Below are 15,352 nucleotides of genomic sequence, written 5' to 3'. Positions count from 1 at the left end.
CATCATACTTTATATCTCTCGACCACATAATGTAGAAATGCGGTCCAGCCTGCATGAAACAATTTTCTTTATAGAAACTGCATCCATTAAATTTGGGATTGTACACGGACCATTTAGTATTGATACAAGGTGATGACAATTTCTTACAATCATTTGATGTGAAATTTGATAACTTGGATGTATCATAAAGTTCGACAAAAAAATTTTTGAAGTTTGAGTTAGGTTAATAGCATAATTGCAGCAACCCAATTTCACATCCAATAGTCAAGATTAATGTGACCACCTTGTATCAAAAGTATACGATCTCATTCTATACTCTCTTAACAAATTGCTGCCAATTTCCATTAGAATATTTCAAACACAATAAATAATTAATCCAATCACATAATAATTAATCAAATCACATATTGATTATTTATATGAAGCCTAGGATTTCTTCTAATGCATAAAGGAAGTCACTAACAAAAGCCCCCGAAAAAAAAGATCTTAAATGCATTTTGGGAACCCAAAATTTGGTAGATATAATTCTTCACTTTCCAATTTCTAGGCCTTATCTTGTCTACCAGTTTTTGTGAAATAAAAAACCACTTCAGTCTCGTCAAATACCACACTCAAACTTCTTAATTCCCATATAAGAGCAGTGTTTGTAAATGGGCAAAAGATGAGGGGACACAAGTTCTAAAACAAACAACATAACACAAAGAGATCAGAAAGAGAAAGGGATGAAGCAAAACAGCAGCTAACACTGATACTACTCTCACAGGTTAACATCAGGGACCTACCAGCCGAGTTAGCAGCCATACAACCCTCACAGGGTAATATCATGGACGGCGGCGGGGTCGGAGTCGAGCATCTCAACGACCTCGGCGATGCCCAGAGCCATCTCCTTTTGGATGGGTCCGCATGCTGGAAGATCGAACTTCCTGCGCCTGAGCTTGCCCAAAGCCTGTGGCTGAGGGTCCACCACATCCAGCATTGCCTCTAGCTCCTCAACCATCGATCTCCTTGCCTCCCTAACCATGGGATCCCACCCCTGTCCACCATCCAATTTCAGAACCCACCATTTCAAAAAGCAGCTAAGCCATTATTCATACTTCAATTCAATTATCTGCCATTTATTTACATTTAATATGACAAAACAGACAATTTCCGAGAGAAGACGAAGAAACACCAAGGCGGCTCTACCCACCCACAGATCGCCTAGGCACTAAGGCGGCCGAATTTTGAAACAATGATGTCACTCATCCCCATATCCACTTCACCGAGAGCATACAAGAGATAAGGGGGAAGAGAAGGGGTAAATGGGGATTGATATTTTAGTGAATCATACCTCAATGGCATCCACAGTAAGGAGGAGGACGATGATCTTCTCAGAGAACCTCTGCCGTTCCTCAGGATCGGAAGCAAGGCGGCGGCGGTAGCTGAAGTTGAGGAATAGGGACCTTATCTCCTTCAGCTTTGCTTTGGCCACGGCCAGCGCCCTCAGGCTGTGGAGGGATCGAGATCGACGCACCAGATGTGCCCTAAAACTAGACTGTATTATCACAGCCGCTTCCACTGCCGACAGCTCCTTTCTCTTTCCCTTCGCCTTCGCCTTTGCTGCTGCTGCTTCTCTTCTCCTCGCCAAAATCTTCTGTTCACATTTCGAAAGAAAACCATGTAACATCTTTCAGGAAATAAAGCAAGCAATGCAGAGTCATTACAATGAATCTAAGATTAAATAGATGTATTTCCAGCAAATTAGTGGTTGTGAGTCATGCTCTAGCCATTTAAAGGAAAATGACCTCTCTGAGAGCAATAGCATTCTGATCGCTTCCGCCATCTTCGACCGCCACCACCCGTGCGCCACCACATTTCTCCACCCGCTTCTCATGCTTAGCTCCGCTCTTCTCCAATGGCTTCGTGGTCGACTTAAAGGTGTAGATGTGCGACGCATCAGCAGATCCACTGCCGCCTTTGATCTCAGCCATCCATTTGTACTTCCTGTCATGGCCCGCCTTCTCCTTGCCATGAGGACCCCCTGCTTCCTTACGCGCCCCTTTGATCTCAGCCGTCCATTTGTACTTCCGGTCAGTCTCTTGCCGAGGTTTTCCATTTCCTTTGATCTCAGCCGTCAATTTGTACTTCCTATCGATCTCCTCATGCCTAGGGCTGCCTCTCCCTTTGATCTCAGCCGTCCATTCATACTTCCGGTCCGCGTTGCAGAGCTCGCCAAATCCTAACTCCAGTGCAGAGATCCGGTCGCTCAAGCTCTGCAAATAATCGATCCTCTGAAACCTTCTCACAGAGACACCATCAAAGATCGATCTCCGGATCTCGAGCAAATCCGTAACGCTCTCAAACCCGGAATACATAGAAGGATTGAGAAACTCGATAGAGAGAGAGGATGAAGGGAAGGGGTTGAAGAGGTCCAGGGATAAACCCATCTCCTCTTCAGCAAAGAATGGACTGAAGCATGGCTTGGACTTGCAAAGAAGGTTTTGGCTGAGAGAAAGAGACGAAGAGGGAGAATAGCAGTCAAAAGGCGACTGAGAGAAGTGTTCGAGCTTTCTGAACCAGGCGCTCATGGTGGCCTAGGAGCCGATTAAAGGAGGTCTTTTGAAGAGGGGAAAGGTTTGAGAGAAAAGAAATGGTGGTGCAGTAAGGAAAGCTCCAGAGAAAATCAATAGCGGAAGTGGAAAGGGACAGTAAAAGCAAGGGTTGTAGCCAGGGCAGTGGCTTTCTGAATATTAAAAAAGAAAAAGCAGGAGACATCGTTGTGCAAAGGTAAGGGCAGCGCAGTAGCGGTCAAACTCTCAACCTTTCCACCAATTACCAAAGCGCTCCTCTCCTCCTCTCGCCCTTCCCGTCGGACGCCAACAGATAAAATGCCATGCTTTGGTGTCGTTTACACAAGGGGACTGGTGGACGTCACATGCCTTTAAATTTTGCCTCATCCAACAAATTTTGCATCCACTCGACGAATTATTTTTATCTTTATTATGAAATTAAAAAAAAAAGTTATTATAAAATTGAAAAGTTTTAAAAAGATTATGTTAGTGGTTCACAGTATATTTTATAAATGTCCCTAACAAATTTTTGATATTTATATATCATTGTTTTGTAATTTAATATCTTTTTTAAAAAATGTCTCTTTATTTTTTATTTTTAACTTCTATATCTCATGAGATTCATGAATTGAAAATATTACTTGTAAGCAAAAGGCATTATCTTTTTTATGTTACAACCCCTCTGGACTCTTTTTATCGTAAATTTTTTACCCAAACAAATATTAGAATGACACTCTATTCAAATTCTACCTCTCTCTCTAAAACTCCATCTCTCTCTTCACTTTTCGATGAGTTTATCGGTCAAGGGGTTTAACTTGAGCTTGAACACGAGCACACCTTCATATGTGTGAGAGAGATGGTGTTTTACAGAGAAAAATAGATGAAATTTGGGTTTTGGAGAGATGATGAAGTTTTAGAGAGAGAAAGAGATAGAGTTTGAATTTTAAAAAGAGATGGAATTTTCAAAGAGAGAGACGATGATGTAAGAGAGATGGAGTTTGGGTTTTAGAGAAAGATAGAGTTTTGAGAGGTAGAGACAAAGATATGGGAAATAGATTGAGTTTTAGAGAGAGAGATAGAGTAATTTTATAAATTGTTGAGGTCAATAATACATGGTAAAAAAGGTTTAGGGGGTTAGAAGATAGAAAATGTGGAGTCCATTTACTTATAAGTAATTATTTAATTTTTGGATTTGGTAATTAGGAGAGGTGTGACTAGGGGTGGTAATGGATCCGGACCCACCCGATCCATATGCGCGGGGTATACCCAACATGGATCCGGGTATGGGTCCAAGTTTTGGACCCACAGGTAGGGTCTGGGTCCAATAAAGGATATCAGGATAATCTCGAGTTTGGGTACAGGTTCTGCTATACCCAACCAGGTCGGTACCGATGCCCAAATTTTTAGTTTACCCAAAAATCATTTCAATATTTTTCGTCCTTCCCTAGTTCTCCAAACAGTGAAACCCCATCGCCATTCTCCCTCTCTCAATTTCTTGGAGACATAGCTTTGTCTCTAGATCTCAAATGTCTCTCTTCTCTCTAATTGTCCACATCTCAAAATTTAGTTCTCTATTGTTAACCATTGTGGGCTACAAAAAAGGAAGCTCATAGTGAAGATGGCAATGGACCCGACCAGACCCAAGACCTGACGGGATAGACCCAAGAACCGATGGGTATGGGTCCAATTTTTAGACCCGATAGGTCGATCTAGGTCCAAAACTTGGACCCAAATGCATTCAGGTCTGGGTCTGAGTCTGGGTCCGGCCAGACCCGATCCATTGCCACCTCTAGGTATGATACTCACAAGTGTGCTCCATATAAGTGATGTCACACCCTATATGGATAATATCATACATCTTCTAATGACAAAAAATACCTTTATTAAAAAATACTTCATGTACAAAACAAGGTTATATAATGTCCAAAATTTGTTGGGTACAATTATAAAATGCCCTCTCGTGTGAGTATAATAACGTAACATTTTTTAAAATAATAGAGATTGTGTAAATTTATAAATATTTTAAACTTTTAAAAATAAATGGTATGAATAATTTATTGCAATTTGTATTACCTGTATGACTTGACTTGTTTTTTTTTGTATTTATCTATATAACTTAAACTTAAAATGATCAATTTAAAATTTTTTCAACTAGGACACCTCTTATGGAGGATTCTTGAGGTGCATCATTAATAATATAAAATTGACACCGGATAAGGATCTTTTCCTTTATAAATGTCCTTGTTTATTTTTACTTCCTAGAGTGACCCTAATTCCTTGTCATTATGACTAAATCACTTTATTTAGAAACGGTGGATAGTGCGTAGCTGGGATGACACCCTATTTCCTTGTCTCGACTACAAAGATGGTAGGAAAGCGATCGGGGTTGTGGAGGTAGCACCCGACATTTTAGTCATTATATTGCGGTTTTCATTTTTACATATGCTATTTTATTAATATTTTAAAAAAAATTAACTTCTAAACTATAATAAAAATCGGGTGGGGTTTCTTTTCTCCATTGTATAAAATAAAAAATAAATAAATAAATAAATTGGGCCCTCTCTCTCATGGTTTGGTTATGTTTTTGCACTGCCCCTTTCTTTATCTCTTAGCTATGCCCCACCCGGTTTTTTTCTCTTAGCCATAACTTTTCGAATTTGCAAGGGACAGAGGCATATTGATGATAATAAAGGCAATTACACATGGAGGCTTGATTCAAAATTAGAGAGCAATTCCTCCTTTGTGTCACATTTTAATCATGTCACAATGTCTCTGCGCCGTATTCGCATGGCATCAAATTTTCATCGTCTGGATGTAAGCGTCAGTGGGGCTCCGACGGTGCATATTAACCTTGAAGGGATTGCTCTCTGTTGAAACCTGGCTGATAAGCAGCCTTCCGTCGCATCAATTTTTGGAGGAAAATTTTGACGTACGGGTAGGGAATTTTTAGGGGAACCATATGGTTTGGTTCGGAGTTTGAAAATTCCGCCTTATCGGTTATGCATTATTTAATTTTCTTGAACTTGAAGGGCGGTGGCCCAACCATTCGTTTTTCATAATCTTATTAACAAACCCGTAGTAGTCAACATCTCTTGAGCAGTGTTTAAAAAAAAGTGGATGGGTGACCTAAATAGGCCACAACATACTCGTGGCAAATTGATAGATCGGTTCAAAAAATCGGTCGAATCGATAATTTTTGTCTCAACATTTTTCAAAAAATCATTATAAATCTTTAAAAATAATATTTTTTTAGTTTTTAAAAAAAATTAAGAGTGGTACATTATGTACTTTCATTACTTTGTAACAATAAGTGAGTATTGAGATGTTGTTTTCATGTCTGGATGTCTGTATAATTATTAATTATAATATAATATTATAATATTACATCAAAATATTTTTAAAATATTAAAAATACTTCTATATTATAAAATAAAACACAATAATTTCACATCAAATATTTATTAATTCTCTTTATTTGTCCAAAATTATCACAACCTAACTAACTATAATATTATACATTAAAATTGAAATTATTGGTTTATATTTTATAATCATTTTACTATACAAATAAGAATAAATTTAAAATTTATAATATCATCAAATTTAAAATTCTAGTTTACAACTATAGCATAAATTACTACACTATAATTTATAATATAAATATATTAATAAATAATGTATACGGCATCATGTGATCCGGATCAGGAATCAAACATTTAGATGTGACACTAAATTAATAAATGTTTGATACTTCGATGTGATATTAATATAAAGAGATTCTATTGATGAATATAAGTAAGGTTTTAAAATATTATTGAATATGCATCAATAAGAACGTTTTAAAAATACGCCCTATAAATTCATGGCACCATAAAATATATTGGACGCTCTTTTATAAGTGCTTGGCAAATCTAAATTCATGGCTCCCAAAACTACATTGTCCCACATCGACAAAGTGTAGGAGCGCAAAGCAATATAAATTGAATTCATTCTCCCCACTTGGCATTGACGTCTAGTGGTAAAGGTTAACAGCGTGTTTACTTGATATACAGCCGGTATGAGTGCACATGGGTGAGAGGTTGTGGTGGATTACCAAAATTTTTTAGAGAAAAATTTATATTTACAGGATTTTCTAAAAAAACTATTAAAATCAGTGATGTGGCTTTATGAAAAAATCCGAGATCGTCTAGATTATATCCAATCCAGATCGCCCGATTCCGAATCGTGGCACTGAAGTGACGTAGCCATGATGTCACTCTCACAGTTTACTATAGCACAGGCTGGATCCCATTTTATGAGCGGATCTGAGATGGTCTAAACGATATCGAATCCAGATTGTTCGATTCCATATCTAAGCACGGAATTTTTAAACATTAATCTCAAGTACGCACACGTAACTTAAAAGCATGTGTTAAACGAGGAATATGTACAATAATGGAGTGCAAGACTTTTATTCAAGTTGTCCCTCCTTTGCCTCTGCCATGTGGGATAATAGGTCTCGCTTCCTATAATGTTTCACCAGTGAAATAATGCCACGCGAGTGAAACTGACCACAGCCCTTCTTTTTTTTAGTTTAATTGACCACAACCCTTCCTAATATCTCTCTCTCCCCCGCCGCATCTCTCTCTCTCCCCTCCCAACCTTAGCGTCTCTCTCTCTATTAACCTATCTATCTCTCTCTTTACTAATAACCTCTGTCTCTCTCTATAAAGTTTATTTCATTAATAATTCCATTAAAATTAATTCCACTAAATTCTCTACAAATAAATAATTCCCCTAAAATTATTTCTCTTTTTTTTTTTTCTTTTCTATGTTTTTCTTTTTCCTCCTCAAGTCCTCCCCTCTGTTCTTCTCCCCTTTCGTTGTTGTTACTAGTCTTTTTCTTCTCTTTTGGTTCTAGCTTGAGCTCTTGAACCAGATCTTTTCTCTCCTTCTCAAATCTAAGGTTGGATTTTCAGATTTGAGCATTCGCCATTAGATCTTTCACTAAATATGTTTCTCTAGCCTTTTTTGTTTTGTTTACCCTTTTCTTTTTGGCCTTTCATTTTCTTCTTCCTCCTCCTCTTTTCCTTTTTCCACATCTCTTTCCTTTGCTCTTGTTGTTTCATTCTCCTTTTTGTTTTTTTTTCTTTTTGTGTTTTTTTTTTTTTACTTTCGTTGTTTTATCCCTTGCATATTTTGCTTCCCCCCCGCTCTCCCACCCTCTCTCTCTCTCTCTCTCTTCCTTTCTATCTCTCTCTCTCTCCCTTTCTCTCTCTCTCTCTCTCTCTCTCACACAATCTCTTGTTTTTCCTACACCCCTTTGGGCTCTTTTTTTTTCCTCTTTGTCTAGCCTTTTTTTGCTTTCCTTGGGTTGTTTTCCTAGTTTTAGACTTTTTTTCTTCTGGCATTCTTTCTTCTATTTTTGTTTAAGAGAGAGACCAAACCAAGTTTAAAAAAAAACGGATCAGTGACTCAGATTGGCCACCCTAAAAACCATGTCAGATCAGTGGTCCGGATCGGCTAGTTTTGGCCGAAAATGTTTTTTTAAAAAATGCTATAGTTTCTAAAAAATATAGCATGTGGCACAATACATGGGGCTTCTAGGCCCACAAGAGAAACACACTAAAGGCACCAAAAGCTCTCGACAAGGTACCTGACCACCAAAGAGGGTCAACCCTGTCTTAAGGAGTTGAGAGTTAGCGTAAGGGGAGAGGGGCCGCAAGTAGAAGAGCAGGTCAAGGACGAAGGTAAGAGGTGGAAAGAGAGCCAAGGTGAAAGAGGTGGAAAGAAGAGACAAAAAGGACGAGACAAAAAGGAAGAGAAAGAGGGGAGGGGGAAATATAATACATCCTCCTTTACAAACGAATATTACCTTTAGACAGAGAGAAAACAATAGACTAACATAACCATATATACATATATATAGTTCTATGTTATATATAAGAGTGCATAAGTGCCCAAATTTGTTGAGTAGAATTTTTAAATGTTCCATAGTGTGAGCACCCTAACATAACCCTATATTTTTATTAGATGCCGCTTGATGAGAAGAACACATGTTTAAAATTTCAAGTGATTTGGATTTATAGCAAAAAAATTAAAATTCAAACACTATTGGACATCCATGATCGTCAGATCGGCCCAGATTCAATCTAGGCCATTGGGCCCATTTTTTCCTGTGAGCTAGTGGGCTCACCCAAGCTTTTTAATATATATATATATATATATGACTAATCATCGTACTGGTTTTTATTTTATTTTAAAATATTTGTTCTTTATGGGGTAATCTGATGTCCTAGATATTGGAGCATCTTATTTGTAGGGAAGTTTGATGTCCTAGATATTAAATTGACCCATTTGTGAGTTGGTCTAATGTTGGAAACATCTAACTGCCATATCGTTCCCTATTGTAGTTTTGAATGGAGTTGTTACATGTCTAAAACAAAAAAACTCTTTTAAATTAAAAAAAAAATAGGTTGTCCAATGTTTCTATCATCAAACCGCTAAGTACCACCTTGTGAACTAAGAAACTAACCGTGCTTGCGTGAAATGACCCAATTGCCTCAAAAAAGACATGATACAAAGAGTCATACATTATAAACACATGCATGTATTAATTAAAAATTGAACATAAGTATACAAATAATAGTATCACACATGCATGATACATAGAGGCATACATGATAAACACATGCATGCGTCAATTAAAAATTGAACACAACTAAATGTACAAGAATAAGAGCATAACACATGCTGATAATGTGTCCTAAGCGTGAACTATATAGGGAGCCAACGATTTCTCAGCGGTTCGAAATTAAAAAAATTGGTTGAGAAGTTTAAGCTTGGGTTGGGGTGAAGATGACAGTAGCACTTTGTAGACTCACTGCTCCATTGTATGAAGAACACAAAACCGAATTTTGGAGAAAGAGGGAGATTATGGAGATACCATGAATATGCAGTAGACCAAACACATGAAGCTTCATTAGGAATTCAAGGCAATTTTTGGTAGCTGAAGACTAGTTTGTGTTACCTGAAGAAGTATCCAAGATGGTTTTGGACATGCTCTCTTTTCAGGGATTCAAGAGAAAGGTCCATTGATGCTAAAACAATGTCCATGGTGAGTGGGTTTGGAGTGGGAAAGGTGGTTTCCATGACAGAGGTTTCACAGGTTCTTGGGTACTAAGTGGAATTGTAGACTGATTGAGTGAGGCGAGAAACATCATTTGGGTTTTGTTGGGTGCTTCCATTTGGTGGTTTTGGGAGGCGTGGAGAGAAGAATTAGGAGATTTTGGCTTGGGTCAAAAAGGAAAAGAGTTTTGGTCTTTAGTAGGGGGTAATCCAAGTGTTTGATAACAGATTGAGGTGGTGGCTGTTGTTCGATGATTACTTTGGGTAAAAGGCAAGTAAAAAGTCACCAATTATTTGAGAGTTTGCCTATGAAAGAGCTCATTTTCATCAAAGTTTAAGTGGATTTTCAACACCTATGAGGGAGAGATGAGTGATGGAGGAGGAAGAAGTTAAAGACGGAGTAAAGCGTGCTTCGTATGCTCAATTCTTCGCTCTTCTACTAGGTTTGATCATCATGTTGATCTGGTGATTGTTGTAAGTGATAATGTTGTGAAAGATAGACTCCAACGTATCCAATCTAGTGTTGTCATATGTTTTCTATCTAATGGTACAAACATTGTGGCTTTTCAGAAATAGGTGGACAAATCCAGGATTTCGACCCCTAGCCAAAGTGATAAAACATAAATTTTGGAAATTTCGAGGTGTGGAGTTGATAGCTGAAAAATGGGTCCCAACTCAGATCTGCATATTAAACCAAAAATGGAAAAATCTCTCATTAAACCCAGATCTGCATATTTTCGGTGAGCAGTGTACCAGTTATAGCATGGTCAATGGAAGTTTCTAAAGAAATTGCCAGCATAGGGGGGGCAGTGATTAAGATTGATTAGACAAATATATCGTATCACTCGTTAATATTTCAAGTAGAGAAAAAAGTAGTCGAGTCCTACCTCCTGTATTCTGAAAGTTGATCTATTCGATTTTCTCTTGACTTCTAAAGAAATTAGCTCCACACAAGACAATATCAACCAAAACAATGATGTCAGTACTTCTGTTGATTCAAATGTCCCTAAGTCCAATGAAGCACAGAGCATGGGGATCTCTGTGAGCATCAATGGCTGACCTAGTACAATGGCACGAAAGCCTCAATAATTGAATGCATCTCGGAGCAATCCTGGCCGTTCATCACAATTAAGAACTACTTTGATCGGGAAACATATTGTTCAACGGTCGATAGTCAAGTATGATGCCAACAAAAACTTGAATGTTATATCCCAAAATTCAAACGAAAAATTGGCTCCCATCTCTATCCAAAATAAATTTGTTGTACTCAAAGATCTACCTAGCTATATTGGGGACATGTGTGGGGAATGAAACCACACAATATTGGAAACAATGGTGCATACAATAAAATCTCAGGTCTGCCAACATGAAACAAAGTCTCCCAAGGGGCTAATCTCTAGTGTGTTTTCTGGTTCCCTCCTTAACTAACCGCAACTATCCATTTCATCAGCAAAACGCAAAGAAAAAATCTCTGTGGCCATGGTGTACGAGAATAAGATTTTAATGAAAATAGTGGCTTCAAAATCTCTGAAATCTCCAAAGAAAACTAATACCCCAGAGCCTAGCCATTACCCCTTGATTGATTACAACCTGGAAGATGAGGAAAATGCTGAACCCCTGATGTCTGATAAGAGTGAGACTTGCGTTGGGATGGAAATGTCTTTCAGCAACGTTTGGAAGAAGTAGAGCCTTTGGAACTAGCAAGTGGTAGAAGCAATATGGAAGATGAACAAGCGGTCATGACAATCCCCTTAGCCTATAATTTACCAAATGATCTCCCAAAGGATGAAGAAAACAATGAGCCTGGAAGGTTACTAGTAGTCCTGCACCCCATAGAAGTCAACAAGGTTGTTGACGCAATAAATCTCCATTACAGAAGTTCTCTTGACTTTATCACCAAAAAATTGTAGAAAGATCGTGACAAGGGTGTTGATGCACAGCCTGGTGGCTTAAAAATTCAAAAATCAAAGCACAAAGGGCGAATGCAAAGGGAGCTCATGGTATGCTCTATAGACTATGATATGGTCTTTCTTAATGGGTGCACTCGTGCCGTTTTTACACCATGTGTACTGTGTCTGCTGGTCCATCTAAGATCACCAGGCGCAGTGGGGGTTATGTCTCAGAATGAAAATACTATGCTGAAATGTTCGGGGCCTCAATAGTAATAGAAGGAAAAAAGATGTTTTATTTTTGGTTAGGCAGGAAAAGCCTAATATTTTGATTATATAGGAATCAAAGATGGAGGCCCCAAATTTTCAGTCTACTAAGTTATTTTGGGGGAGGAGACCAATGGACTTTGTGAGTTTTGATTCTAATGGCTTATCAGGTGGTTTGTGGGTCATATGAGGCCCGAATGTGGTTCCAAAAGATGATTGTGTTTTAAATGATAGACGTATCTCTATTTTAGTTTTTGACCCTATGGATGGTTTTAAATGGTGTTTGACAAATGTATATGGTTCCAACCGTCTCGATGAAAGAACACATTTTTTTGATGAACTGAATGCTTTGACCAATTTCTTTAATGTGCCATGGTGTATTGGAGGTGTTTTCAATGTGATTCGCTGGCCTAGTGATTCCTCAGTTAATCCTAAGATCTCTCCTTGTATGCACAAGTTCAATTCTTTTATTCGGAATGATGAACTTCTTGACATTCCTTCAATTGGGGCTGCCTACACCTAGTCATACCATGCTCTTTCAGATCCTACCCTTACCTGCTTGGATAGATTCTTGGTGACCAACTCCTTTCTTAATAAGTTTCCAAATCTTTATGTTAAAGCCTTAGTAAAAAGTGTTTCCGATCATGTCCCTCTCTTGTTGAATTCGATGGGTGTAAGGTTGGCCCTTCACCTTTTATAATGGAGCTAAATTGGTTACCAGATAGAAGTTTTATTAAGTTAGTGGAAGAGTTTTGGCAAAATACCATAATAAACGGTTGGGTTGGTCATCAATTTACTACTAAATTGAAAATGCTGAAGCATGAAATCTGTAAATGGAAAAAAGAATCTTGGGGTAACCTCCAGAAAAAAATTGCAGTGACAAAAAAAAAATATTGAAGAGATTGATGAGATCCAATTTATGAGAGGATCGGTGCCACCAGAAAAAATGAGGAAAAGAAACAACTCTCTTACTTCCTAGCATGACCTTCTGAAATTGGAAGAAGTATATTGGAGGCAAAGGTTTAGAGTGAAATGGTTGAAAGAATGAGATAGAAACACTAAATTCTTTCATGTTATTGCTAATGCTAGAAAAAGATGTAACTCCATTAGTAAAATTAAAATGGGAAATGTGGAGCTTATTAAACCAAGTAGTATTGAAATAAGTTTAATTAACCGGAAGCTTCTATAGGGGAGAAAAGAAATCATTTTAGTCTTGAGAATATCATCTTCAATAGAATGCCTTCAGAAAGGGCTTAATGGTTGGAAAGACTTTTCAAAATGGATGAGATAAAATGTGTTGTCTTCTCCTTGGGGAGGGATAAGGCACCAGGGCCAGACAGTTTTCCTTTAGCCTTTTTTCAAATCTTTTAGGAGCTTCTAAAAAAAGATATTTTTTTTACTCATGGATGAATTTTATCATAGAGGTAAAATCTCAACAACAGTAAATTCTACCTTTATTGCTTTAATTATCAAGAAATCTGTTATGGAAAGTGTGAAGGACATAGGACCTATTAGCCTACTGGAGAGTGTCTATAAAATTGTTGTAAAGATTTTGGTAAATAGATTGAGAGAAATATTGCATCTGGTTATGAAAGTCCCTAGTTTGCTTTCCTCAAAGACTGACATATTATGGACAGTATCTTAATGGCACAAGAGGGCATACACTCAAGGCTGAAAGAGCAAAAACCAGGTCTTTTCTGTAAAATAGATTTTGAAAAGGCATATGACAAAATGGATTGGTATGTTCTACTGAGGAGTGTTTATAAAATTTTTGGAAAGATTTTGGTAAATAGATTGAGAGAACTATTGCATCTAGTTATGAAAGTTCTCAGTTTGCTTTCCTCAAAGAAAGATCTTAATGGCACAAGAAGGCATACATTTAAGGCTGAAAGAGCAAAAACCAGGTCTTCTATGTGAAATAGATTTTGAAAAAGCATATGACAAAATGGATTGGAGAGTGTGGATCTAGGGATGTCTGAAGTCAACTCATTTCTCCATCATTTTCAATGGAAAAACTTTTGGTTATTTTAAAGCATCAAAAGGCATTCGGCAAGGAGATCATTTATCCCCATACTTATATACTATAATGGCTGAAAGTTTTAGTACGATCCTGAATTATGTGGTGAGTAGAGGCCCTATTTCTAGATTTAATGTTGGTAGACTCAATCTCTCATTTACAGTATGCAGATGATATTATTATCTTTTGTAGCCCAAAAGAGCAAGAAGTAAGGAATTTGTGGGTATTCTTAAAGTGTATGGAAATAACAACGGGTCTCAAAGTGAATTTAGATAAGACAAATATGATTGGGATTGGAGTTTCAAAGAATGTGGTTGCATCCTTGGTAGAAATTATTGGATGTGAGGTTAGCAAGTTTCCTTACAAATATTTGGGTATTCCTTTCTTTGGAGGAAACCAATCGGCATCTATTTGGGATCCTATTATTGAAAGATTTAACAAGAAACTTGATCTATGAAAATCTAAAGTGTTGTCATTTGGAGGAAGATATGCTCTTATCAACTCTACTTTGTTGAACTTACCCATCTATTTTATGTCCATTTTCAGAATGCCAAAGTTGGTGAAGACTTTGGAAAACATTATGATATCTTTTTTATGGGGCAATATAGGAATGGGAAAAAAACTGAAACGCGTAAATTGGGAAAAGGTATGCACTTCCAAGAGAGATGGGGGTCTAGGAGTTAAAAAGCTCAAATTGATGAACACTAGCCTATTGGTTAAGTATTGATGGTGCTTCCAAAATCAGCAAGATAGCTTATGGGGGAGGTGTTAAAAGAAAAATATGGAGTAGATGTATTGACTGACCTCATTAAAAGTCCACGATCTAAGGTTAGTTTTTCAAGTATTTGGAAAGGAACTAATGTATGCCGATCATTATATCTTAGTCATTGTTGCAAAGTTGTTGAAAAGGGAGCTCAAGCCTTATTCTGGTTTGATAAGTGGCTGGAAGACCTTGCTCCTCGAGATTCTTTCCCTGAGGTATTCTCCAAAGTCGACAATCCATTAGCCTCAGTGAAAGATCTCAAAGGGGCTGATTTTACTAACTCTTATTGGAATACTGTTTGTAGGTATAGGAGAGTCTCAGATACTTTCTTTCATGAATTCCAATTGCTTATGAATTTACTGCATAATTTTTTCTATGCTCACAATAAATATGATCGATTGGTGTGGGAACTCACAACTTCAGGGGATTTTTTCAGTTAAATATGTCTATCGATTGCAGCGTGAGGAGAATCATAGAGCAAATGATCATTGTTTAGCAAGAATATGGAATTTGCAGGTGTCACTGAAGGTTCAGTTATTTTTGTGGGTAGCTCTTAAAAAAAAACTGCCTACAGTAGATAACCTTTGTTTGACAGGTTTTATAATTGTCGATGTTTGTAGGCTATCTTTGAGGGATAAAAAAAGTGTGGACCATATTCTTTTACATTGTCCTTTCACCTAAGCATATGGGATTGGTGTAAAAAATTGTTGAATCTTAATATATTGATCCCACAAAGCCCATATTTGATCCTATCTTAATG

The 15,352-nt window shown here is 37.5% G+C and overlaps 1 protein-coding gene across 1 annotated transcript; it reads right to left on the bottom strand.

The window, feature by feature from the left end:
* Positions 1-603: 603 nt before the first annotated feature.
* LOC18430938 (uncharacterized) lies at positions 604-2,696 on the bottom strand. The gene is made up of 3 exons (XM_006841078.4): positions 1,785-2,696; positions 1,331-1,633; positions 604-1,033 (listed from the first exon to the last, which is right to left on the bottom strand). The coding sequence occupies exons 1-3, from the start codon at positions 2,565-2,567 to the stop codon at positions 809-811; spliced, it is 1,311 nt and encodes a 436-aa protein (XP_006841141.1). The 5' UTR covers positions 2,568-2,696; the 3' UTR covers positions 604-808.
* Between the last annotated feature and the right edge of the window lie 12,656 nt (positions 2,697-15,352).

This window comes from Amborella trichopoda, chromosome 12 (assembly GCF_054954075.1).
Source record: "Amborella trichopoda isolate Santa Cruz 75 chromosome 12, AtrichopodaSantaCruz75HAP2 v2.0, whole genome shotgun sequence".
Classification (NCBI taxonomy): domain Eukaryota; kingdom Viridiplantae; phylum Streptophyta; class Magnoliopsida; order Amborellales; family Amborellaceae; genus Amborella; species Amborella trichopoda.
Note: the sequence above shows the minus strand (reverse complement) of the source record. Positions and strands in the feature narration are given on the sequence as shown.